Raw genomic sequence first — 26,147 nt, forward strand, 5'->3', positions numbered from 1 at the left:
GTACTTGTGGCACCTTAGAGACTAACAAATTTATTAGAGCATAAGCTTTCGTGAGCTACAGCTCACTTCATCCGATGAAGTGAGCTGTAGCTCACGAAAGCTTATGCTCTAATAAATTTGTTAGTCTCTAAGGTGCCACAAGTACTCCTTTTCTTTTTGCGACATGCTGAGGAATATGATGTACGGAGGTTCCTCTCCTGCCCTTACAACCCACATGGTGTGTTTGACTCCTCAGCCAAAGGCCAAATCTGAGCAGCACCTCAAGGGAGGTGGGGTGGGAACAGCAGTGCTGCCAGGTTGGCGGCCCACCCTTCAACGTTTCAGGTGCTGATTCTTCAAAGCGAAACTCACGAAGCCGCCATGTGGTTTGCACGGGAAGCGATAAAACCACCCCAGATTTCCCCGAATGATCCCTGGGCTTTGGCGACTCTTTCCAGAGCTCCATGTTTGCAACAGAAGTCAGAACCAGGTGTTTTAGGTGGTTTGGCAGGGAACAGTGTGTTAGCTCAGGACCAGACCCAAGGCCTTTCCCAGCTCAATTAGCAATAGGATAATCCCTCGTCCTTCTATAGCCTGGGGCACTGGAGGATTTGTCCCATGAGAGGCCATCTCGTCTAATGCTTAGTGAGAGGCTGTCAGGAGTCCTGGGTTCCAGTCCCTGCTCTGCCACTGATTCTCTGTGTGACCTTAAATTTAGCACCTCTCTCTCTGCCTCGGTTTCTCTGTAGAATGGTGTTTAATACTTCCCTGCAGTGCAGGGGGTTTGTGAGGCTTAACTAATGCCTCAGATGAAAGACATTAGGGAAAGGTAGGGTAGGGTAGCTCCTTCATGTTCTGCATACGGGGTGCTTCATAAATACATGAATGTGTTATTGCAGGAGGGATTATTCTTTGCAGAATAGTGGCACCTCTAGAATCTAGTGGAGATCAGGGTTCCATTAGAATCATAGAATATCAGGGTTGGAAGGGACCTCAGGAGGTATTTAGTCCAACCCCCTGCTCAAAGCAGGACCAACACCAACTAAATCATCCCAGCCAGGGCTTTGTCAAGCCTGACCTTAAAAACTTTTAAGGAAGGAGATTCCATCACCTCCCTAGGTAATGCATTCCAGTGTTTCACCACCCTCCTAGTGAAAAAGTTTTTCCTAATATCCAACCTAAACCTCCCCCACTGCAACTTGAGACCATTACTCCTCGTTGAGCCTGTGCAGACACATAAGAAGGGATGGTCTCAGCCAAAAATAGCTTGCAGCCGAAATACAGAAGGCAAACAAAGGGTGGGAGAAAGGAAGGAGTCTGATCCCCATTTTACAGATGGGAAACTGAGGCCCAGAGAGAGTCAGGAGTGTGTTTTCCAAAGGGCCCAGCACTGGCCTGAATTAGATTGATACTACGTATTTCTGAAGATAGCCCGTAGGGGCCTCAATTTTCAGATGGACTCAGCTCTCATTTCGGCACCAAAATAAGTGACCACATTTTCAAAAGCAAGCTGAGCACCAAACTCTTTGAAAAGCATGCCCATGGACATCACAGGGGGAGCCTGGAGGTGGTGGTGGAGGGGGGTTGAAAACCCAGTCCCTCCTGAGGGCACTTGAAATCTGCCCAGGAACTCTTTGGAAATGCCCCCCCTTGGTGACTTGCCCAAGGTGACATGGGAAGTCAGTGGCACCTTTCACCAGCACCGAGTTCACTTCCCCCTACTACGTCAGAACCTCTCCTATGGGATGTGCTGTTCTGACGTAGTAGGGGGAAGTGAACTCGGTGCTGGTAAAAGGTGCCACTGACTTCCCGTGTGAACAGAAAGAGGTGTTGCCAAAGTCGTGACTTTCTTGTAAAAAAGTTTATTGCAGAAGTGGACTTACAAAACCCCTGCCCCTCTTTCACTAGAGGCTGCTCAGGCCAGCTGGAGTCTCTTGAGAGCAGCCCTCAGAGCAGTGTATCAAGTCACATGCAAGGAGGAGACCCTGCTTTTCATGCTGCAATGATGTTCACCAGGAACTTGTCCTTCTTTGGCAGTGGAGATGCTCTCAGCCTCTACAGTCGAGCAAGGTTAGCTGGTTCCTCTTTCATTTGCAACAAGGAATGGAAAGTAAGAAAGACAGTTCTCCCCCAAAGAAATGCATCGCTCCCACCCCCAGCACATTGCTTCTCATAGTAGCTACAAGAAGGCACAGTCCCACCTTGCTTTGCTGGAGTAATGCAGAACAGAGCTCTCTGCCCACTAGTACCACACCAGAGACTTGCTTTCCTACCCCAGAACCCTCTCCCCCATCCGCACCACCGACACCACTGTGCTCAGCTGCCAACAGGGGGGCAACACCCTCTGTGGTGTCCTTCAGCATGTCCGCTTGGCATGATGGACCCCTGCTGCAAGCAGCCAAAGTATGGGAGGGGGCTCCGGGCTGGGGCGGGGGAGTGGCGTGCAGGGGTGGGGTGAAGGCTCCAGCTGGGGGTGCGGACTCTGGGGTGGGGCTGGGGTTGAGGGGGTTGGGGGTGCAGAAGGGTGCTCTAGGCTGGGACCGAGGGGTTCAGAGGGCGGGAGGGGGATCAGGGCTGGGGCAGGGGGTTGGGGCATGGGGAGGGGCTCAAGGGTGCTGGCTCCGGGCAGGGCTTATCTCAAGCGGCTCCCGGAAGCAGCGGCATGTCCCCCCTCTGGCTCCTAAATGGAGGTGCGGCCAGGCACTGCCCCATCTGTAGGCGCTGCCCCTGCAGCTCTCACTGGAGCGCTTGAGGGGGGCCATATTGAGGCTTCCAGGAGCTGCGTGGAGCAGTCCTCGACCCTGCTCCCCAGCTGGAGCACCAGAGTGGGACAAGCCCCAGATCCCACTCCCCAGCGGGAGCTCAAGAGCCGGCTTAAAATGGCTGGCAGGCCAGATCCGGCCTGCGGGCCGTAGTTTGCCTACCCCTGCCCTAGAGCCTCAGTTTCCCCTCTGTAGGTTGGGGACTGGCCTTCATTACCTGAGCAAATCTTGTACTGCTTCTTTCAGGCAAATTCCATTGATTTCAGAGGAGGGAGAGGGTTGAGTAAAGTCCTCAGGATTGGGCCCATAAATACCTCTCTCTTTCTTGGGAACCCTTGCCCTACACAATGTATCGCAAGGTTTGGGGCACACACACACACACACACACACACACACAAACATACGGTCCCTTGGTGCAATGATGCGGCAAACTCTGCTCCAAGCCACTGCACCGAGTCTTATAAGTTGCTTGTTGCAAAACCCTGTTTGCAAAAGGTTCCTGGAAAGACGCAGCGTGGCACTCGCTGTCGTTTGCATACCAGGTTGGAGAGGAAGGGGAAATGGAGCCACGTCCCTAAGGGCCCAACCCAAAGCCCATGGAACTCCCGGGGAGTAAGTGCCCTGCTCGTCCGTTGCAGCTCACACATCCGCAGTTCAGCACCCGGAGCCAGCTCCTCCGCTGTGACCAGGGCTAGTCCTTTGCCACGGGTATAGCTGAGCGGGTGCCAGGCTGGCAGGTGTGCTGGAAGAGCGCCTGACCTCGCTAAAGGGGCACGCCCTGAGCTGGACCTTTCAAGTGACAGCTGCACCCACCCCCTGGATCGGTACCAGGGCTGTCACTGGTCTCCCATCCAGCGTGGTGGGCAGCCCATCCAGCCTGGAACACTGTCAGGCCCCTAATTGCAGATGCACCATATGCTGTGGGACAGAGGCGCTGCAGGCCTGTAAGTCACTGCGGCCAAGACTGTGACACATGCACCGTATGCCCTGGCACAGCCCAGGCCCACAGGAATGGAATCAGGCCAGCAGTTGCAGCTATGCCCCCGCCAGGGGTGGTTAACCCCATCGCACTCACAGATTCACTGGCTGCTCGCCATGAATCTGAGGGCTGCACCTAAGCGGCTGATCCATTTCTCATTCAACCGCCCTGCCAGGCAGATGGGCTCTCACTGCGGGGCTGCATCAGCCCGGCGAGACAGATGGGAAATCGCTGGATGGCTTCACTCCCCAGCGATCTAACGCCCCCGGTTCATCAGCTGCATCGCAGGGAGGGAGAGTCACGGCTCACCACAATCTGTGAGCAAGCAAGCTGCCCTCAGTCCTGGGTGCACCAGAGCCTGGAGCAGTGCCCACCCCATAACTGTGGGCACAGCCTACACCTAGATGCAGTGTCCAGCCCATAACTACATACACAGTCCAGATACACTGAAACTATAGTCCAGCCGGTTCCTGCTGACAGCCTTAGGCTGTGCGGAACCCAAGTCTTAGGAGTGTCATACTAGTTCTCTGCAGTCATCTCCTTTATGCCCCCCACCCCCACCCCTTCTGAAAGCAAGCGCCCAGTGTCAGGGACCAGGATATGGGCGGCCATGCCTAGTGGTTAGATCAGCTGGAGTCAGAGGCCAGAACCAAGGGTCACAACTGGAGTCAGAGCCCAGGATCGGAACCAGAGTCAGAAGTCAGGAATCAGAGCCAAGGGTCAGAACCAGGTTATCTGGATTGAGGGTGGCAGGTCAGAAGCCGTGGCAAACGCTTTGAGCAGCCAGCATAATTTCTGCCGCTGCTTCTGGGCTTAAGAGCAAGCCTGCTAGCTTCTTCAGCCAGTCAGGTGGGGCGCTCACGCAGCCCAGCTGTTCCCATGAGGAACCTGAGCAGGAGCAGCTGCCGGGTCCTATTCCTGACACCCAGTCCCAGCCAAGAGGGCACGTCCCCATGGGCAGGCCCCCTCCTGGAGCCTGCTGCTGTCCCCTCAGATACTGGGAAGGTTGCTCATCATGCTGGAGTTGCTGGAGAGAGGTTCCCTAGGCCGGGCCCGGGAGTTGAGCACCACGGAGCGGTGGAAGCTCTCGCGAATCCTCAGGGAGCTCTCAGTCGAGGATCCCGAGTTGATATCAGCCATGAGTAAGCAGTCCCCGGGCCCATGGAGCCCAAGGCGGATGCAGCCACAGCAGACGAAGCACAGCACGGCCCGGCGCACCTCCGGGCTGCGGAAGGAGTAGATGAGGGGGTTGATGGCCGAGTTGAACAAGGCCAGGACCAGGGCCCAGTCCATGCCCTTCAGGAGCTTGCAGGTCTGGGACTCGCAGAAGACGTCGAGGAGCAGCAAGGCGAAGAGCGGGCTCCAGCAGAGAATGAAGGCCCCCAGGATCATCAGGACGGTCTTGAGCAGCCGCAGGGACCTCTTGCGGCTGTGGCGGGTGGCGGCCTGCTGGGAGCTGGCCCGGACCAGGTGGTAGATGGAGGCGTAGAGGCCGATGATGCCCAGAAGAATCATACTGAACATGACCACGCAGAAGAGGACATAGTTCTTGGAGTAGAGGGGCAGCAGGGTGGAGCAGCTGGGGAAGTCACACAGACAGTTCCAGCCCAGCAGAGGCAGCATCCCAATGAGGATGGCCAAGGCCCAGCAGGACACGATGAGACTACGCAGGCGTATGGTCTTACTGGCCTCGTTCTCGGCAATGGGTCTCACCATGGTGCTGTAGCGCTCGATGGCCGTCACCAGCAGGCTGAAGGTGGAGGCGGCCAGGGCGATGAAGAGGATGCCCTCCCGGAGGAACCACAGCTCAGGTGTCAGCTGGAAGGTTCGGCTGCCCGACAGGCAGATGTTGCAGATATAGGCCACCCCGGCCAGCAGGTCACTCACCGTGATGCTGGCGATGCAGGAGTAGACCCACCGGCGGGCATGCAGGCCCCTCACGATGGCCATCAGCACCAGCAGGTTCTCCACCACGATGAGGCAGCTAATGGTGATGAAGGCCACCTTGAGGAGGCCCATCCTGTCCTCCTCGGGCCGCCGGCTGCCCAGCTTCCCCGTGTAATTGTAGTGCTGCAGGATGAGGTTGATGTTCTGCCTAGCTGCCAGCTGCAGACAGGAGTCCACGCTGTACAGCAAGCTAACCCTGGCCTCGGGACTGTCAGTTAGGAAAGGAGGGAGAGAGGGATCTACTGAATGGCTTAGCCCTGGAGCAGGCATCTTCTGAGGAAGGGCAAAGCCCAGAGCTAGAGAAGGCACGAAAACAGGACAGGAGCTGGCCCCGCGTCCAGCCGATGGAGCAGAGGTCAGAGCCGGCGCCCCCGTCTGGCAGCCCGGGATTCTGCAAGAGAGTAAACGTGAGATGTTTTGAAATGTTCACAGTTGTATGGGCATGATAGTGAAGACTTCCTGTTGTTCAAGAGGGTTTCCTGTTGTGAGTGAAAGCATCACCACTGCCCAGTTCACCTGAAATCATTTCTCAGCAGTGAGGGCTGGGCTACTGTCCGCCGGTTCATTGGTAAATGGGAACACGTGCAGATAGAACATGAATGTAGCAATAGCCCGGCTTTTCTGCTTCCACAGCTGGCTTGATGGTGACTCTAGTTAACCTGGTTGGATGGTGTCGCTCCGGGCTGAGTGAAAACTCCTTAGCCAAGGGGGCAAAGGAGCACTGCCGTTCCTGCACCTACACAAAGGCCTCTACTTTGGGATCTCAGCGTTTCTGTTAAAGTATTCCCAATGCCTGGGCTTGCATGGAGAGCTTGTTCCCTAATCTCCAGCCTCCCTCGGCCACCAGTGCCTGGACACCCTCCTTGCATCCATCAAGGAGAAGCCCTCCAGTCTCCGTATGGTCTCAGATACATTAACTCATTTCTGGGGGTGCTTGGCGCAACCTGCTTCTTTGTGTATAGACACATAGAGGTGCAGTGGGGTGACCAGATGTCCCGATTTTGTAGGGACAGTCCCAATATTTGGGTCTTTTTCTTATATAGGCTCCTATTACCCCCCACCTCCTGTCCCGATTTTTCACATTTGCTATCTGGTCATTCTAAGGTGCAGAACCCTTTCAAGATGCACTAGCCATGGGCACCTGCAGGTCTAAGGCGAGGATGGAGCCCAGAGTCTGCTGGAAAACCTTGCATTAATACTGAGCACTGACATTGTTTCTGCCATCTGAGGCTCTGAAAGCACCTTACAAAGATAAGTCACATCACCCCCATTTCACAGGCAGGGAAACTGAGGAACAGAAAGGGGCTGTGGCTTGCCTGAGGTCCCACAGGGAGCCAGGAATAGAACCCAGGAGTCCTGGCCACATTGCAATGCTGGTATTAACGAGTGACCTGCTTTTGAAACCAAGGGAGGTCTGGATCGGGAACAACCCCCCACCTCTCACCACCCACTGCCCCCATGAAGCTCTGGCTGGACTCACCTGGCAGGACGGGGCCGGAGGCTTTGCTGCCTAGCCTCGATCCGACGCTGGCTCTCAGCAGGAGGTCCTGGCAGAGGTGGCAGTGAGAGCTGCTCGTGCAGGGTGAGTGGCACTTGTACCTAGCAGAAGAGAAAGAAAAGGGGAAGTTGCAACACATCGAGAACTAACCGCAATTTTTGCAGGATGGACCCACCCAAGGCAGCTGAGAGGTGGGTGGAGGAAGTGCAAAACAATTGAGGGCATCTTCAAGTTCAGCTACAGGTCTCCCTGCTCTCCCCTGATGCTCATGTTCCCGGAGCTCTTCATGATGGGCCGGGGGCGGGAGGGGGAAGGGGGGTTAGCTGGTCTGCAGACTCCAGGTGAAGAACAGCAGCATTTCCCCACGGACAGCAAGGGCCGCTCTTGCCAGCAAGCAATGGACCAAGGTGCAAAGGCTGTTGGCGGGAGACATCCTGGGCGTAAGAGGAGACTACAAAGCTTCCCATGCTGCAGGGATGGCAGCGGCTTTTGAAGGGTACAGTACAAAGTGACAGGAGGGCAGGACCCTGTCTGGTTCTCTGCACTCCCTTCTCCCTGCCCTTGGGCACCTGCATCGCCCTCCTGCCACTCTACAGACCTCTCATTCCCACCCCACCCTCACGATGCATCTACCCTCACCCACACCACACCCTCTTGCCAGTCCCTGTATGGACAAGACAGCCAGGAGGTAGAGCTGAGCCCAAGCATGGGGCAGGGCAGTTAGGGAGTTCACCCCATGCCGTACTAGTGCTGGATGCGGATGGGGCCGTGGGGCAGGGCAGCTCTGGTGTCTGCATGGTCCAGGGCAGATTGAGGTTCTCGGCATGGGCTGAAAGGCAGCAGTGTCTGGTACCAGCAGGGGGGTCCCTCCCTGTGCCAGAGTAATGCCTGCGGGATCAGGCCTGTCACAAGTAGTAAGAGGCATGGGGTGGTCTGTCATGAGCTAGAAGAGACCCAGGACCCAGGTGCCCTGACTGTAAAGGGGATTCTTTGCGGAGGCCGCTGGCCACAAATAAGACGATTGGTCATGGGCTGAGAATCAGGCAGTGCCCAAGCACCTTGCTCAATCACGCCCAGCTCGGGGCGCTCACTGGGTTGCAGTCAACCCACCCAGTGGCAGAGCGGTCCCAGTGCTGAGAGCCACAGAATCCCGCTGGCACCAGCAGGTGGGCAGGAGAATGGAGATGGCCATCGCTGTGCCCCCGTCCTGCTGGAGCGGAGCTGCAGGCCACGCGCTGAAAAGACAGGGGCCACCTTCTGCCCCCAGCAGGTACCGCTGGCCACAGTGAAATTGCAGCCCTCCCGTAAGGCAAAGAGACATATCTCCCCCGGCTCTGTGCTCTTCCCAGACTGACTCTGCTGGCACCTTTCCTGCCAAGGCCCTGGGCCTGAAAGCAGGCCCAGGAAACCCTCCCACTCCATGCCGTTCCAACGTGACACGCCCGATGGGAGAGGAGTCCCAAGCATTACAAGGGGGCGTGGAAGGGGCTGTCCCATCAGGGACCCATTCGCTCCTGCCGGGGCTTTCTGCAGGCAAACGGGTTAAACTCAGCTGGGTCCTTCTCGCGCTGCTTGCTCAGTTCGGGTTGATTTGCATCTCATTCTTCTCAGTTGCTGACTCACAGCTGTGCCACCTGGCCCCTCTGCACCTCTGAGACGGGAAACCCCCTCACATCAAGGCCAACCCAGGGCTCCTGTGTTCCCACTTAGTTGCTTCTGCCTCACGCAAGCCACACTGGTGCTGTGCAACGCGTCAGCCGCGATGTGGAAACTTGCAAGTAAATCCCGCTCTTGGCACTAGGAGGTGCCGTTTCCACCCACCTCCCCGAGCAAGGAGTGGCTGATGAGACAACTGAGAATAAAACCTCACCAAGGAAACGGTCTTGTAAAAATGTATGGATTTAAAAATAGGCGGGTGGGAAGGGTGGTAGTAAAGTGCTGGATTGGATCTGTCTACAATCGACAGACACGTTATCTATCTGTCACTCAATCATCAACATTACATGGATTATAGTCTGGCTCCTGACAGATCCCAAAAAGTAGTTGTAAATGGGGAACCATTGTGGAACAGATCGATTTCTAGTGGGATCCCACAGGGAACAGCTCTTGGCCCTCTGCTATTTAATATTTTAGTCAATGACCTGGCAGAAAACATACAATTGTTGTTGATCAAGTTTATCGGTGTTGCAGAGATTGGGGGAGTGGGAAATAACGAAGCAAGATCACTGACACAGACAATCTGAATCACCCTGTAAGCAGGGGCGCAGGCAAACAACGCATGTTTTGATATGGCCAAATATAAGATCATACACTTAGGAACAAAGACCATCACCCACACTTACAGGATGGGGGACTCTATCCTGAGAAGTAGTGACTTGAAAAGATGTGGGAATCACAGTGGCTACTCAGCTGAACATGAGCACCCAGTGCGATCCAGTGGCCAAAAGGGCTAATGCAATCCTTGGGTGCATAAACAAGGGAATATCACGTCTTTGTTATTACCTTAGTATTTGGCACCAGTGTGATCGTTGCTGGAATACCATGTCCAGTTATAGTGTCCAGAAGTCAAGACGGATGTTGATCAAGGGAAGATGGTGCACCAAAGATCCAGGAGAATGATTAAAGAACTGGAACCCATACCTCGTATCAGGAGATCAATCTATTTAGTTATCAGAGAAATTTAAGGGATGACTTGCGCCGTCTATAAATACCTACATGTGAACCAGAAATTTCATAAGAGTGGACTCTTCAGTCTAGCCTGCGAAGGTCTAACAAGATCCAGTGGCTAGAAACAGAAGCTAGAAAAGTTCAGACAAGAAATAAGGTGCCAATTTTTACTAGTGCGGGTAATTAACCTTTGGAAGAACTTGCCAAGGGCTGTGATGGATTCTCCATCACTGGACATTTTAAAATCATGGTTGGATGTTTTTCTAAAAGATCAGCCCTAGTTCAGCCACGCCCACAGCTGTTGCACTTGAAACACTGGTTAATTCAGGAAAGTCCTATGGTCTGGGTTGTGCTGGAGGTCAGACTACATGATCCCTTCTGATCTGAAAAAAAAAATCTATAGATCTGTGAACATACAAATCTACCTATCTGTCCATCATCAGTATACATATTCCACTATCTGGCTGGGTCTTTAGAAAGTTGCACATCACTGTGGCATCTGCCTATCCAGGAGAACAGAGCCCTCCGTCTACCCACAGGGGCAGGGCAAGCTTCCCCATGTCAGTGGGCACCAGTCCTGGTTTCTGAACATACAGTCTTTGTCCCCGTGTGAGGTGGCTGACAAATTAGTTCCAATTATGATGGTCTGCCTGAATGGATCTCCTGGGCAGGCCCACTGATGGGGAGGGACAAAGAGGGCAATTGCTCAGGGGCCTGGGCGATTTAAAAGGGCCCGGGAGCCCCCAGCCACTGCTGCTGGCAGTGCAGTGGGGCTAAAGCAGGCTTCCTCCCTGCCCTCGCTCCGCACCGCTCCCAGAAGTGGCTGACACATCCCTGCGGCCCCTGGGGAGACAGGGGGTCTCCATGCGCTGCCCCCGCCCCAAATGCCGACTCTGCAGTTCCCATTGGCCGGGAACTGCAGCCAATGGGAGCTGCGGGGCTGGTGCCTGCGGGCAGCGGTGCACAGAGACCTCCTGGGTCCCCTGCCTAGGAGCTGCTGCCAGAGGGGTGTGTCGGTCACTTTCAGGAGCTGCCCGAGGTAAGTGCCAACCTCCTGACCTGCTGGGTGACTTGGGCGTGTCATTTCCCCCCACCCCGCTCTGTGCCTCAGTTTCCCCTCCCACCCTTTGTCTGCTTTGACGGTAAGCTCTCTGGGTCAGGGACAGCCTCTTGCTATGTATACATACAGCACCACACACAACAGGGCCAGGGCCTTAAGGCATTATTGTAACGCAAATTAAAATGATAACCGTAGTTCCTTGGCTATGGGACAACCGAAAGGCCTTTGGGGTCTGCTTTTGAAAAACCAACCTCAGCCTGGCCTCTCTTTGTCCTGGTGCTGTTTTGTGTCTGCTAATAACTGTGTCTGATCCACCGTGACTTGATTTTTACTTCAAAATGTCTCCACCCTCAGGGCCAGATTCTGCTGTCAGTCACCCCACGTAAACCAGATTTACCCGTGCGTCATCAGCAGCACAATCTGCCTCCCAGTAAGGCAGGTAATTTATTGAGCGTGGCTGGGATTTTCAAGGGGACAAAAGGGAATTCGGGGTCCTGGCCCCACTGAAATTCAACAGGAGTTGGGCCTCTAGTCAGTCCCCTCTGACAATCCCAGCCTGAGCTCCTACCCGGATTCACACAGCGATCCACACCACTTCAGGTGGCCCACACAGCTCACGTTTGGCTTCATGTGATGGAGAAACTCTGCTCTTCTGAGAAGCAATAAACCCACCGGCCCAACTGTGAGCCATATGGAATCGACACATGCAGTGATGGGTAACGGTTACAAGCAGCTCCAGAGCTCGGCCTGGGTGGGAGCCACGTTTCCGTCATCATCACTCTGTGATGCTCTGAGTCCCTATCTCTGCAAACACAGCCTGAGTGTTATCTCAGGGCTCCTCCTTATCACTTGGCTTCAGTTCTTGTCCTTTCCTCTCAAGCCAATCTCACAATCTGCTTCCGATGCCTCGATAACTGGGCATCTGCTCACAAGAGCCAGGGGCAAGTATCAGACTCATGCAAGCTCTCAAGCAGCAATAAGTCACATGAACCTTTGGTCAAGTTTTACCTGCAATCTGCGTCTTTGACTGCATTCTCCCTTGAGACCTGTCCATCCTCATTCCGGTCAGGACATGTTTCATAGAAAAATCCCACTGGTACCAAGCTTTGGAAAGGCCTTTGTATTGCCCACTCCACAAAAAGAACGGGGTATGTAACCCTTCCTCTCACAGGATGGGTCTTCAGCCACCTCTAGCGAGTGCTCCAGAGAGGAGTCTGATACTGCTGACAACAAAGGCAACTTACCCTTTAGCTCAAGTGGTTGTGGCACTGCGTAGGTCTCAACACAGCAAGACACGCACCCGCGGGGAGGAGGGGAACGGGAAATGGGGAGTTTGCGTGAGATGGCAGCGCGTACTGGTCAGCGTTAGGCAGGAGGAGATGGGAGATGCAGCAGGGGCAGCCCAGCTCAGATGGTTTCCTGGCTTCCGAGTTTCGTTGGTCTGAAGCTATAAAACCAGCCCCGGGGCAGCAGGAGGCTCCCAGCCTGGAAGAGGACCCGAGGAGCTGTGAATTCAGAGATGGAGCAGCCCTAACATCTCCTGCTCCTGCTCTCCCTGCGGTCCTGCCCCTCAGCCCGTGCTGGTGAGTAGAGGAAGCCATGGGCTGCAGGGGCGGTGAGTTGTATGGGCCAGTGGTACCTGCGCTCCAGCAAATTCAGGGCCCGGGGGTGGGGGGAGCCAGCTCCACCAATGTTTGGGGCTGGGTCTCTCCCCCGACTCCGGAGTGTCCCTGCCTGCGCCCTGGGCAGCGGGCGGCGGCCCTGGAGCTCCCCATTGCGCTTCCTCGCCAGCCACCGCCGCCGGTTACAAGGGAGCAGCACCGGGGCAGGCTGAGGTGGCTGCTGTGCCAGAGATGGGGAGGAGGTGCATGGCAAACCCCCACCCCCACTCCGGGCAGGCAACTCTGAATCAACTCCGAGGGCGGGGGGGCACAGATGGAGCAGCACACAGGGGAACCTGGCCGCACCTCTGTGTAGGAGCCAGAGGGGGGACATGACGCCACTTCCGGGAGCTGCTTGAGGTAAGCACTGCCCAGAGTCTGCACCCCAGACCCCCTCCTGCCCTCTAAACCCCTTGGTCCCAACCCAGAGACCCTCCTGTACCCCCAAACCCTCATCCCCATCCCAGAGCCCTCACCCCCAGCTAGAGCTCCCCCACACACCTCCAACCCCCTGCCCCATCCCCCTCCTGCACCCTGAACTCATTTCTTGCCCCACCCCGGAGCCCACACCCCCAGCCAGAGCCCTCACCCCCTCCCGCACCCGAATCCCCAATTTTCTGAGCGTTCATGGCCCGCCATACAATTTCCCTACCCAGATGTGGCCCTCAGGCCAAAAAGTTCCCCCACCCCTGCTCTACACTGCAATTTTTAGCCCTGCACCTGAGCCAGCTGCCCAGGCCCCGAATGCCATGAGTGTTTTATTGCAGTGTGGACATACTCTTAGGGTTTGTAGGTAATATCTGCTGCAGAGGGCCTCTGGTATTTAGATCCACCTCTCTGGGCTTTGTCCTTGTGTGACATCCGCCTTCTTGACTACCACAGCAGGGACTGAACCAGAGCAAACCTCACGGGCTGCTGTAACTAGAGCTGCAGTTCTGTAGCGAGGGAAGGGTGAGCAGACACCAAGTGTGAAAAACCGGGACAGGGGGTAAGGGGTAATAGGAGCCTATATAAGAAAAAGCCCCCAAAATCGGGCCTGTCCCTATAAAATCGGGACATCTGGTCAGGCTAAGTGAGGGCAGCATTAGTCACACCCTCTGTGGACTGGCACAGAGGTGACCAGGTGACACGCTCATCAGTGGGTTACGGATTTGGGCTCCACAGACTCAAACGCCGACGGACCTGTTGTGGCCGCACAGCCGTGACATCATGGCACCATGATGCAATCCCAGCACAGCCCGATCCCAGTGGACGAGCACGGGCCATCTAGGGAAGTAGCTGGCCAAGGAAGTGCCGTTGCCCAGTCTCTATCCCTGGGCTGGCATCACACAACCCAAGGATGTGGGAGTTCCAACATCAGAAGGTGATGGTCAGGACGTGTCTAGCTTTGGGGCTCAGCCTCCAACCTGGTATCACCCCCATTTCTACATCCTGCCCCCAGGCAGCTTCCTGATGAGCAAGCACCTGGAAAAACAAAACCCCAAAACCTTCCTGTTCATCTCCTGCAGGGTCTAACATGTTGTCTCCCCTTCCATAACAGCTGAGCCACAAAGCCAAACTGAATAAATACATCCAGGTGATCCCCCTGCCCAAGAGCAGCAGCGACATCCCCGCGGACACCAAGTGCATCGTGTCGGGATGGGGCTACATTGACAAAGAGATAGCGATGGACAAGCTCTTCGAGACCAACGCCACTGTCCTGAGCTGGAGGAAATGTCTCCTATTCTACCCAGGGTTGAGCGACGGCATGGTCTGTGCGGCCAGCTACCACAAGCGCACTGACATCAACTACATATGTCTCTCCATCCCTTCCCGTCCTCCCCAGCCATGCTGCCCTGAGGTCAGCGGGTGGGAAGGGACATCCCCAGCCACCTTAATGGCCCACTTCACGCATGAGCCACAGAGGCATCAAACGGGCACTCAGAAACATTGTCCTTGTTTTATTTCTGTGCCCCCTGCAGCCAGAGGAGCTGGCTCTTCCTGCCCCAGCAGAGCTTCCCCGCCCTTGCGCACGCCCCTGAAAGATATTCCCTAGTAGACACAAGACCAGAGCCATTGAGCCAGTCCCCTGGGGTTACACGGTGGTGGAGCCAGGATTGGAACTAGCCATCAATGGCTCTATATCCTGCGTTCGTGCCCGCTAGCTCACAATGCGCTTTCACAGTGCCTATGTTCTACTTAACCCTATTTCCCTGTGTCTTTTTCAGGGGGACTCCAGTGGCCCTTTGGTCTGCAACGGGGCGGCCCAGGGGATTGTCTCCTATGGTTTCCAGTTCCCTCCCTCGGTGTACACTCGCATTGCCCACTACCTGCCCTGGATTCGAAAGACCATGGGGCAGTGACCAGAGAGGAAGATGCTATAGCTTCTCCAGCATCTGCATTTCCTTATGCTGCAGTCACTGGCTTTTCTCTCCCTGGGGTGTTACAGGGAACTATAGGGATAACAATGCCCCCCGACTCCTCCTTTTGGGCTGCCCTTTCCTCTACATTTAAATACCATCAGAACTTTTCTTCCTCCTCTCCCCGCAGGAAGAACACACAGGGCTTAATCCTGAGCCCCTCGGCCAAGTTTGCATGCGGGCAAACCTCCCAGGTTAGCCTGGGTGAGGAGGGAGCGAAAACATGGCAAGGAACTCAGATTTGGCCCAAACGGATTGGAACAAAGCCTTCCTCAGCCAAGCAGCTCCCTCCTGGTTCAGAACACACACGAATCCCACCATGCCGGGGAGAGTTTCAAAGCACATGGATTTTGATGGGTTTCAGACACCCAATTCAAAGGCTTTTTGTTGGGAAATGCTGACTCCTCAAAACCCAAACGGTCTGTGGTTCAGGGCTGGCTTTGAGGATGCTCCCAATAGAAAATATTAGGGTTGTTGTTTTTTTTCTGGATTGTGGAAACTGGCTATTTTGACATTTTCTAGATGGATCATTTCGGGTTTGGGGTTGAGGCTACTTTTCATTTTGAAATTTTAATTAATGGAAAGGTAAGGCAAGGCAAGGTAAGGCAAGGAGAGGTACCTTTTTTTTTAAAGGGTTGAAATCAAAAATGAAATGCTTTGAAATTAACCAAACTGTTTCAAATGACCAGATCTGATTTTTTTTAATTGCAGATTATCGGTTTGAAAAAATTCGCAAGAGTCCCACTGCTCACCCCAATTTGAGACGGGCCTTTCCCCCCCCTCCAAACCTTGAAAATTCTGGTGGGACGGGAACACCATTTCCTCCCCCATTCTGTTTTTCCTCCCCTGTCAATGCCCCATTCCTTCTATGTCCCTGCAGCGCTGGAGTGTAACAAGCATGACAATAAATGAGCTCCTGCATTTCATAAAGTCTCCTGCCTTATTTTGAAGTTTGTTTCTGCTTATTGCTGTAAAAGGGATACCTGCTTACTGTATTTTTCACACCACGCATCTGATGAAGTGGGTTCTAGCTCACGAAAGCGTCTAAGGTGCCCCAAGGACTCCTCGTTGTTTTTACTGATACAGGCGAACGTAACTACCACTCTGAAACCAGTAAGAAAAGAGAGTACACTGGGTCTCATTTATAGCCAGAGGGCTCGGATCAGCCAAACCCTGATCCCCTCCCATTCCCACCCCATGCACCTACTGCCATGTACGCAGTTATTAGCCTTCCCCACGCTACATTCCCTGGCAGTCCTGGGACCTGCAGCAGCCCTGAAAAGGGATTCTACGCACACTGTCCAGAACGCAAGGACTCCCAGAGTTCAGCACAATAGGGCTGAGTTTCAACACCGCACCTGTGGAGACTCCAGCCTGAGACCCACACAACCTGCTCTCTCTCCCCTTCCCTTTTGTGTTCCTTTCCACACACCCCCCCCCGGCTCTTTGCCACCTGTCACCCCTCCCTCTCGCGGCTTGTCCCCGCATTCTGAGACCAGCTGCGCCACACCAGCCCGGCGGCAAGATGAGCTGGCCCATCCAGCTCTGCCCAGCTGGAGAAAGACCAGCCAGAGAGAGGGATCAGACCAGCCAGGTGACACCGAGCCAGAGCCCAGAGAAGAGCCGCCCTGAGAGACTCAGCCCCGTCTGGGACTGAGCCAGCCAGCCCGGATCTTCAGAATAGCCACAAAGGCTGCGTTTCCCCCCACTTTTACGCCCCTGCCACTTCTCCCCCTTGCGTCTGTTTGTCCAAAGCAGGGAGAGTGACCATCCTCCCCCCAAGAAAGATTGACAAAAATAAGAGACACTAACCAACACCCTCTCTCAGAAAAGGGGACTCTGGTAGGGTTTGGCTCAGTTAGGTCTGTACAATTGCTCTGTTTCCCTTCCAAAAAGGGCTTTATGTCTCGGGCCGCTTCTTTTTCTTTTGTGCAGCCTGCTCAGGACATTTGCAAACTTTGGCATGAATTGTGCTGCCACGGAGCTAAGCAGGCCGAGGTCTCTGACCTCCAGACTTGTTTAACTCTTTACTATTGTACAGTGACAGGGTCACGTTAACACTCTGGAGGCTCTGGGCCCCCTTGTTCCATCAAACTTAACACAACAGGCCCCAACTCTTAATACACCGAGCTAGAGTCTCAGCCAGTGGAAATGGCCGTAACCCCACAGAGCTGATTTGCACCAGCAAAGGATCTGTCTTGGTCTCACCCCCCTGGCAGGACATGGTTTTTAACTGTTGGTGACAAACTCTAAACTGATCAACACAGAAGAATCGGCTCTAACAGCAGGAAGTGGGCCTGGAGGGCTTGGTGTAAACAAAGTCGTGAGATGAATACAAGGTGAAGGTAGCACTTCCTGCCCCCCCAACGGAAGGGCTGTGCCTGCAGCTGAAAAACCCCACAGAGTTGTTTGTGTCTTTTGATGAGGCACACCTCTCTGTGGTTAGAGTTTCTCTTCCCAACTGAAGCAGAAGATGTTTGCCGTTCTAGTAGGTAAGACACTGGTCTAGGGTCCAGGCACTCTGGGTTTTATCCCTGGCTCAGGCACGCACCTGCTGTGTGGCCTTGGTCATGTCACTTCACCTCGCTCCATGCCTCAGTTTCCCCTCCCACCCTTTGTCTATTCAGACTGTAAATTGGTTGGGGCAAGCCATCTCTCTTACTGCAAGTTCAGACAGCACCCAGCACAATATGGTCCTCTAGATGCTACTAACGGTGATTTTTCCACTCTCGACTTCACCAGAGAGATTTGGCAACCCCCTTAGTACACGAGACCATTGTCTGCTCAGAACAAAGAGCTTAAGGTTAACGACTTGGCATTGTCCCTGGCCCAGTAGGTACCTGCTGCAGCTGCTGGTGGGTTCCACATCCACCCAGAGGCATTCCCCACTCCAACAATTCCATAACAAGAAGTTCATGGCATCCACCAGAATCCAGACATTGTAAACAGAGAGATTCCAGCCCCAATTGTCACAGGAGCCAAGCAGGCAGGGGGCTGTGGGTCAGGAGGGCTGAGGTGCGTTACCACAGCTATGTATGTGGGGAGCCCAGGAGCAGAGTCGAGGACCGGTGTGGGGCGGGATCGGGGTGTGCCGGCCCAGGACTGGGCTAGCAGGTGTTGCTGTGGCGAAGGATTGACACTTAACTGAGCTTCCCGTTTGGACTTCCATGATCACCCATAGGGCTGTGCAGTACCCTGATCGTTTACTGCCTCATGAGCGCCTCCCCCTGGCCAGAAGCCACTCTACAGCTCTCTGCCTCGATGGCCATCCCACCTCTTCAGGGCCCCTCTAAGAACCCTTCAGGCCTCAGCCCCAATCTCTCCCCTCCACAAACCCATGCAGCCTGGACCCCAGGTCAGCTGAGCCCTGCCCCCTCCTCCCTGACAGCCTGTCTGTCTGCTTCCCAGTACCTTCTGTCTGAAGTTTGGCCTTAGCCACAGGGCCTTTCCCCTGCTTCCTGGGCACAGTCGCTTCCCGGCCTGGAGAGCATTCTCCCAGCGCTGTCGCCATTCCCGCCAGCCTCAATCATGCTCCCTCAACGACCGCCCCGCTTCCTGCTGCCTCACCCACCTTAAACCAGACTCTTCCTCCCAGTCCCTACAGATGGGCTCCACCAGCTGCCCCCAGTTCCTGAGTCTCTGATCTTCCTCCCACATCAAATCCCCACATCCCCTACCTGCTGCTCCACCGCTGTCCGTTCCCTGATTTGGGGGGAAACTCTCCAAGTCTGAAGCCCAGACCCTGCCTAAATCCAGCCCTGGCAATGTGTGTGTTCCCCTAGGGATCTAGGCTTACGAACAGGATGGGTCAGACCCAGCAACCTCCACTTCTGCTGTAAACCACCAGCCACTGACCGCTGTGGTTGTGAGTAGCAATCAGGGGCAGCCGTTAGCAATCCCCGTGGCAAGCGGGCGATCAGCACATGTGGAGGAACCGCACTGAATGGCCAGTGCTTTGCAGCAGGAAGGATTATCTCCAAAATGCAGCCCGAGTTTTATCTAAGGGCTCCCCTTTTATCTCTGTTGTGGATCAGATACGGCCCGTTGGCGCAGACCTTGCTCTCAGTCCCTTCTCTTGAAGCTGTTCTACTCTCCCTAAATAATTAGTAATCGGAACAGGGACTTGAACGTGGGTCTCCCCTGTTTTAATGGTGGGCTGTAACCACTAGGCTATAGAGTCATCTGTGCTCTTTTTCCCTGGCCCAAAAGAACAGCTTCAACCAGCGAGATTGAGCCAACCTGTAGACCAGTGGCTAGGACATGCTCCTACAACATGGAAGACCCCACATCAGACAGAGAGAAGAATTGAATCAGGGTCTCCCTCAGCCGAGGTGAGTTCCCTACGTGCTGGGCTAAAGGCTTTAAAAAGGCAGTGCCCTCCCCACTAGGATATTTGGTCAAAATGCCCAAAATTCAAACAAACCATTTTGCGTCTGCACTAAACACTCTGTTTCAACCTGACATGGCATTTCTCCAACTTTGCGATTCACTGAAAAATTTGTTTTTGGTTCAACCCAAAACAAAAACTTTTATGTTATTTTTCCAGAGTTGCCAGCGAACCAAAAAATCCATTATTCCCCCAGTCCTAGCCAAGACCCATCTTAGGATCAGGATGACAGAAGCCTAACGGTGTCACAGTGGGTCCCAGGAGATGGTGAGGATAGCAGCCATGTGGGTTTCATTTGCTCCTTCCGTTCTCCTGTCTCCCAGCCAGCCAGCTCTCTCTGTCTCCAAAGTTTTTTTTTAAAGGACCCCAGAAGGGAGTGAGGGGTGGAATAACCAATCGCCTCGTTATTTCGTCCACCATTTAGGCCTAATTTCCAACACACCAATTGTGGTTCATTGATTGGTCCCACATACCTCTTGTTCCCTAGCCATGGTCTTAGCCCAGTCCTTCAGTTAGACCAGTTGGCCTTTTTGTTTGGTCTAACTTAGTCTTTCTGTCACCTTCTCCCATCAGCTCTTGCGACCGGGAATTTGAACACTTTATAAACTTCTCCCAACTTTCCCAGGCCAGCTCCCAATCGGGGTGGGTCTGCTCGGCCCCAATTATTACAAAACTCCCCAGCCCCAACTCACGCCACATCCAGAGCCTCCCAGACCCTTGCCTCAGGACACAGCTGTGTTCTTGAAATGCCAAACAGAAGCAGTTCCTCTGACCACCCTGAGTTACCGCTCCAACAAGCTTCTGCCATGGCCTCTCAGTGCTGAAAGAAGGATGCTCCATGAGCTTCTCTCCCACCTATAACTCTCTGAGCCCTTCATAGAAAGCCCCTGACCCCCCTTCTCAGCAGGGTCTGATAATGGAAGAAGACTGGCTGGCTCCAGGCATTGAAAGGGGCAGATCAGCCTGTTAGCAGGCCCTATATAATGACTGGACCATGTGCACAGACACAGCAGTGTGTATAGTTCCTTATACTTTCTAATTGACTTACATTCCCTGCCAGGCCATGGGATAGAAGACAGGAAAGAAAGGTGCCAATTTCCTACAACATCTGCTACCTTGGAGACCTGGGCTGCTTTCCTGATGCTGCCTCTGCTCTGTGTGTGCGCGCCCCCCTTAGTGGTGTTGTATGAAGCTACAGGGATAAAACAAGGCCCCTAATTCCTCCCCAAGGCAGGGCGCTAACAGGCTCTCTGGTCTTAAATATCAGCATTAGAGGAAGAGGCTCTTCTCCCTGGGGACAACACACCCTCGTGTGAGCAGAGATTGGGGGGGGGGGGGGCCATCATTAGCCTGCCAAGACATATGCAAAATGTGCTCTTTAAAGATTTAAATCCCCTGAGTTAAGAGTCCCCTGACTGGTCCCCTGGAGGACATGAGGGTATCTAGCAGGGGGGTTCAGGATTCTGTCTGTACCTGTGGATGTGAGAATGGCCATACTGGGTCACACCAATGGCCCAGGTAGCCCAGAATTCTGTCTCTGAGAGTGGCCACCGCCAGAAGCTTCGGAGGGAATGAGCAGGACAGGGCAATTACTGAGTGAGCCATCCCCAGTCATGCAGTCCCAGCTTCTGGCAATCAGAGGTTTAGTGACCCCAAAGAGCATAGGGTTGCCTCCCTGACCATCTTGGCAAGAGGTCACAAAACCAAGCCCTAGAGCCACACGCTCAGCTGATGTCAAATGCAGCTATGGCCCCATTGACCCCCCATGTAGAGTACAGCACAAAGCTGAACCGGGGATAATTCCAGAGACCCTTCCCTCAAAGGGTCTGACACTGAACCTAGAGCAGAGCTCTAGGCAAGTGGGCTCTTTAAACAACTTCCCCTTCTGCTAAGACTTGAGGTCCTCTTCTAAGCCCTGGTCTACACTAGGAGTTGAGGTCAAATTTAGCAGCATTAAATCAATTTAACTCTGCACCCGTCCACAAGACAAAGCCTTTTTTTTTTTTTTTTTTTACTTAAAGGGCTCTTAAAATCGATTTCCTTACTCCACCCCTGACAAGGGGATTAGCGCTGAAATCGGCCTTGCTGGGTCGAATTTGGGGTATGTGGATGCAATTAGCCCGTATTGGCCTCTGGGAGCTATCCCAGAGTGTTCCTTTGTGACTACGCTGGACAGCACTCTCGACTCAGATGCACTGGGCAGGTAGACTGGAAAAGGACCGCAAACTTTTGAATTTCAATTTCCTGTTTGGCCAGCATGGCAAGCTGCAGGTGAGTGCAGAGCTCATCAACAGACGTGACCATGCAGAGCTCATCAGCAGAGGTGACCATGATGGAGTCCCAGAATCGCAAAACAGCTCCAGCATGGACCAAACGGGAGGTACAGGATCTGATTGCTGTATTGGGGAGAGGAATCCGTGCTATCAGAACTCCATTCCAGTTTTCAAAATGCCAAAACATATGTCAAAATCTCCCAGGGCATGAAGGACAGAGGCCATAACAGGGACCCGAAGCAGTGCCGAGTGAAACTTAAGGAGCTGAGGCAAGCCTACCAGAAAACCAGAGAGGCAAATGGCCGTTCCAGGTCAGAGTCCCAAACAAGCCGCTTCTATGATGAGCTGCATGCCATTTTAGGGGGTTCAGCCACCACTACCCCAGCCGTGTTGTTTGAGTCCTTCAATGGAGATGGAGGCAACATGGAATCAGGTTTTGGGGACAAGGAAGATGATGATGATGAATTTGTAGATAGCTCACAGCAAGCAAGCGGAGAAACCGATTTTCCCGACAGCCAGGAACTGTTTCTCACCCTGGACCTGGAGCCAGTACCCCCTGAATCCACCCAAGGCTGTCTCCTGGACCTGCCAGGTGGAGAAGGGACTTCTGGTGAGTGTACCTTTTAAAATAGTATACATGGTATAAAAGCAAGCATGTTTAATGATTAATTTGCCCTGGCATTTGCGGCTCTCCTGGATGTACTCCCAAAGCCTTTGCAAAAGGTTTCTGGGGAGGGCAGTCTTATTCTGTCCACCATGGTAGGACACTTTACCACACCAGGCCAGTAGCAAGTACTCGGGAATCACTGTAGAACAAAGCTTTGCAGTGTATGTTGGCATTCAGACAACATCTGTTTTTTATCTCTCTGTGTTATCCTCTGGAGAGTGATATCATTCATGGTCACCTGGTTGAAATAGGGTGCTTTTCTTAAGGGGACATTCAGAGGTGCCCGATCCTGCTGGGCTGTTTGCCTGTGGCTGAACAGAAATGTTCCCCGCTGTTAGCCACGGGGAGGGGGGAGCAGAGAGGGGCTAGCCATGAACTGAGGGGAGGCAAAATGCAACCTTGGAAAGAAAGCACATGTGCTATGTATGTAATGTTAACAGCAAGGTTTACTGTGAAAGAGTGTACCCATTGTTCTATAAAATGTGTCTTTTTAAATACCACTGTCCCTTTTTTTTTCTCCACCAGCTGCATGTGTTTCAAGGATCACAGGATCTTCTCCTTCCCAGAGGCTAGTGAAGATTAAAAGTTGAAAAAAATGCAGTCGTGATGAAATGTTCTCTGAGCTCCTGCTGTCCTCCCACACTGACAGAGCACAGACGAATGAGTGGAGGCAGACAATGTCAGAGTGCAGGAAAGCACAAAATGACCAGGAGGAGAGGTGGTAGGCTGAGGAGAGTAAGTGGTGGGCTGAAGAGAAGGCTGAAGCTGAAAGGTGGCGGCAGCATGATGAGAGGAGGTAGGATTCAATGCTGAGGCTGCTGGAGGATCAAACTAATACGCTGCAGCGTATGGTTGAGCTGCAGGAAACTGCCACTACAGCCCCTGTGTAACCAACCGCCCTCCTCCCTAAGTTCCATAGCCTCCTCACCCAGATGCCCAAGAACGTGGGGGAGTGGCCTCCGGCCACCCAGCGACTCCACCCCAGAGGATTGCCCAAGCAACAGAAGGCTGGCATTCAACATGTTTTAAAGTTTAAACTTTTAAAGTGCTGTGTGGCCTTGTCCTTCCCTCCTCCACAACCCCTCCCGGTGCTTCTCTCCTCCACCACCCCTCCCGGGCTACCTTGGCAGTTATCCCCCTATTTGAGTGATAAATTAATAAAGAATGCATGAATGTGAAGCAACAATGACTTTATTGCCTCTGCAAGCGGTGATCGAAGGGAGGGTGGTTAGCTTACAGGGAAGTAGAGTGAACCAAGTGGCGGGGGGTTTCATCAAGGAGAAACAAACAGAACTTTCACATCATAGCTTGGCCAGTCATGAAACTGGTTTTCAAAGCTTCTCTGATGCGCACCGCACCCTCCTGTGCTCTTCTAACAGTCTTGGTTTCTGGCTGCGTGTAACCAGTGGTCAGGCGATTTGCCTCAACCTCCCACCCCTCCATAAACGTCTCGCCTTTACTCTCACAGATATTGTGGAGCGCACAGCAAGCAGTAATAACAGTGGGAATATTGGTTTTGCTGAGGTCTAACCGAGTCAGTAAACTGCACCAGCGCGCTTTTAAACGTCCAAATGCACATTCTACCACCATTCTGCACTTGCTCAGCCTGTAGTTGAACAGCTCCTGACTACCATCCAGGCTGCCTGTGTACGGCTTCATGAGCCATGGCATTAAGGGGTAGGCTGGGTCCCCAAGAATAACTATAGGCATTTCAACATCCCCAACGGTTATTTTCTGGTCTGGGAATAAAGTCCCTTCCTGCAGCTTTTGAAACAGACCAGAGTTCCTGAAGATGCGAGCGTCATGTACCTTTCCTGGCCATCCCATGTTGATGTTGGTGAAATGTCCCTTGTGATCCACCAATGCTTGCAGCACTATTGAAAAGTACCCCTTGCGGTTTATGTACTCGCTGGCTTGGTGCTCCGGAGCCAAGATAGGGATATGGGTTCCATCTATGGCCCCACCACCAGTTAGGGAATCCCATTGCAGCAAAGCCATCCACTATGACCTGCACATTTCCCAGGGTCACTACCCTTGATATCAGCAGATCTTTGATTGTGTTGGCAACTTGCATCACAGCAGCTCCCACAGTAGATTTGCCCACTCCAAATTGATTCCCAACTGACCGGTAGCTGTCTGGCATTGCAAGCTTCCACAGGGCGATTGCCACTCGCTTCTCAACTATGAGGGTTGCTCTCATCTTGGTATTCATGAATTTCAGGGCAGGGGAAAGCAAGTCCCAAAGTTCCATGAAAGTGCCCTTACGCATGCGAAAGTTTCACAGCCACTGGGAATCGTCCCAGACCTGCAACACTATGCGGTCCCACCAGTCTGTACTTGTTTCCCGGGCCCAGAATCGGCGTTCCACGCCATGAACCTGCCCCATTAGCACCATGATGCCCACATTGCCAGGGTCTGTGCTTTGAGAGAAGTCTGCGTCCATGTCCTCATCACTCTCGTCACCGCACTGACATCGCTTACTCGCCCAGTTTCGCTTTGCCAGGTTCTGGTGCTGCATATACTGCTGGATAATACGCATGGTGTTTAATGTGCTCCTACTTGCCAAAGTGATCTGAGCGGGCTCCATGCTTGCCGTGGTATGGCGTCTGCACAGAAAAAAGGCGAGGAACAATTGTCTGCTGTTGCTCTGACGGAGGGAGGGGCAACTGACAACATGGTTTACAGGGTTGGCTTACAGGGAATTAAAATCAACAAAGGAGGTGGCTTTACATCAAGGAGAAAGAAAAACAACTGTCACACAGAATGGCCCCCTCAAGGATTGAACTCAAAACCCTGGGTTTAGCAGGCCAATGCTCAACCCACTAAGCTATCCCTCCCTCTGTTATTTCAGGTAGGACTTCATGGAGAGAGGGAGGGGGGAACAAATGAATACAAAACAAATCTGGTCTATTTCTTCTTTTGATCCACTCCATCTATCTTTTACATCTTTGGCTGGCAGAAGATGGTGCAATAGGACTGTCTGCAGGATTAAATAGAATGACCTGGTCGAGTCACTCCTCATTTAGTCCCTGCACCCATATCTGCCCAGGCGCTTCTGACCTATCTTACTGAGGCGGCCAGGAGCACCTCGGACATGATGAGGATGGTTTTCAGGACTATTGCACCATCTGCTGACACAAGGAAATGGGTTGCTGCTGCTGTGTAGCAATGCAATACCGCGTCTGCCAGCACCCAGGAGACATACGGTGACAGTGAGCTGAACGGGCTCCATGCTTGCCGTGGTATGGTGTCTGCACAGGTAACTCAGGAAAAAAGGTGCGAAACGATTGTCTGCCATTGCTTTCACAGGGAGGGAGGGAGGGAGGGCCTGATGACATGTACCCAGAACCACCCGCGACAATGTTTTTTGCCCAATCAGGCATTGGGATCTCAACCCAGAATTCCAATGGGCAGCGGAGACTGCGGGAACTGTGGGATAGCTACCCACAGTGCAACACTCCAGAAGTCATCGCTAGCTCGGTACTGTGGAAGCACTCCGCCAAGTTAATCCACTTAATGCAGTTAGAGCATTTTGTGTGGGGACACACACAATCGACTATATAAAAACAATTTCTAAAAAACCGACTTCTATAAATTCGACCTAATTTCGTAGTGTAGACATACCCTTACCTAGGGTCTGAGCCAGCTCCTATTGGGATCTATGGGTATGGACTGAATCAAGCCCCTACAGACCAGGCACTGAGCAGGCAGTGCCAGCTAACTGTCCTCCTGCTGAAGGTGTTTGCAGTGGGAAGGAGGTAACAGAGCCTCTTCTGGTAGCTCCTGCTTTGGATTGCTGCTCTTGTTCAGCAGATGCCTGGGATGGACTCAGCGGCGTCCGGGGCGGAGTGCAGAGGGGAGAAGCATC

The 26,147-nt window shown here is 53.5% G+C and overlaps 1 protein-coding gene and 1 pseudogene across 1 annotated transcript; one reads left to right on the forward strand and one right to left on the reverse strand.

The window, feature by feature from the left end:
• Positions 1–1,821: 1,821 nt before the first annotated feature.
• S1PR4 (sphingosine-1-phosphate receptor 4) lies at positions 1,822–8,613 on the reverse strand. Its single transcript, XM_038384016.2, has 3 exons — positions 8,494–8,613; positions 7,148–7,266; positions 1,822–6,058 (listed from the first exon to the last, which is right to left on the reverse strand). Exon 3 carries the CDS (start codon positions 5,935–5,937, stop codon positions 4,711–4,713), a length of 1,227 nt encoding a protein of 408 aa, XP_038239944.1. The 5' UTR covers positions 5,938–6,058; positions 7,148–7,266; positions 8,494–8,613; the 3' UTR covers positions 1,822–4,710.
• Positions 8,614–12,411: 3,798 nt separating this feature from the next.
• LOC122457514 lies at positions 12,412–15,507 on the forward strand (annotated as a pseudogene).
• The last annotated feature ends 10,640 nt before the right edge of the window (positions 15,508–26,147 follow it).

Source organism: Dermochelys coriacea, chromosome 25, assembly GCF_009764565.3.
Source record: "Dermochelys coriacea isolate rDerCor1 chromosome 25, rDerCor1.pri.v4, whole genome shotgun sequence".
Lineage (NCBI taxonomy): Eukaryota > Metazoa > Chordata > Testudines > Dermochelyidae > Dermochelys > Dermochelys coriacea.

Bases quoted from the DNA above. Each gene is read 5' to 3' on its own strand.
- S1PR4 (XM_038384016.2), bottom strand. From the start codon at position 5,937: ATGCCTGCTCCAGGGCTAAGCCATTCAGTAGATCCCTCTCTCCCTCCT.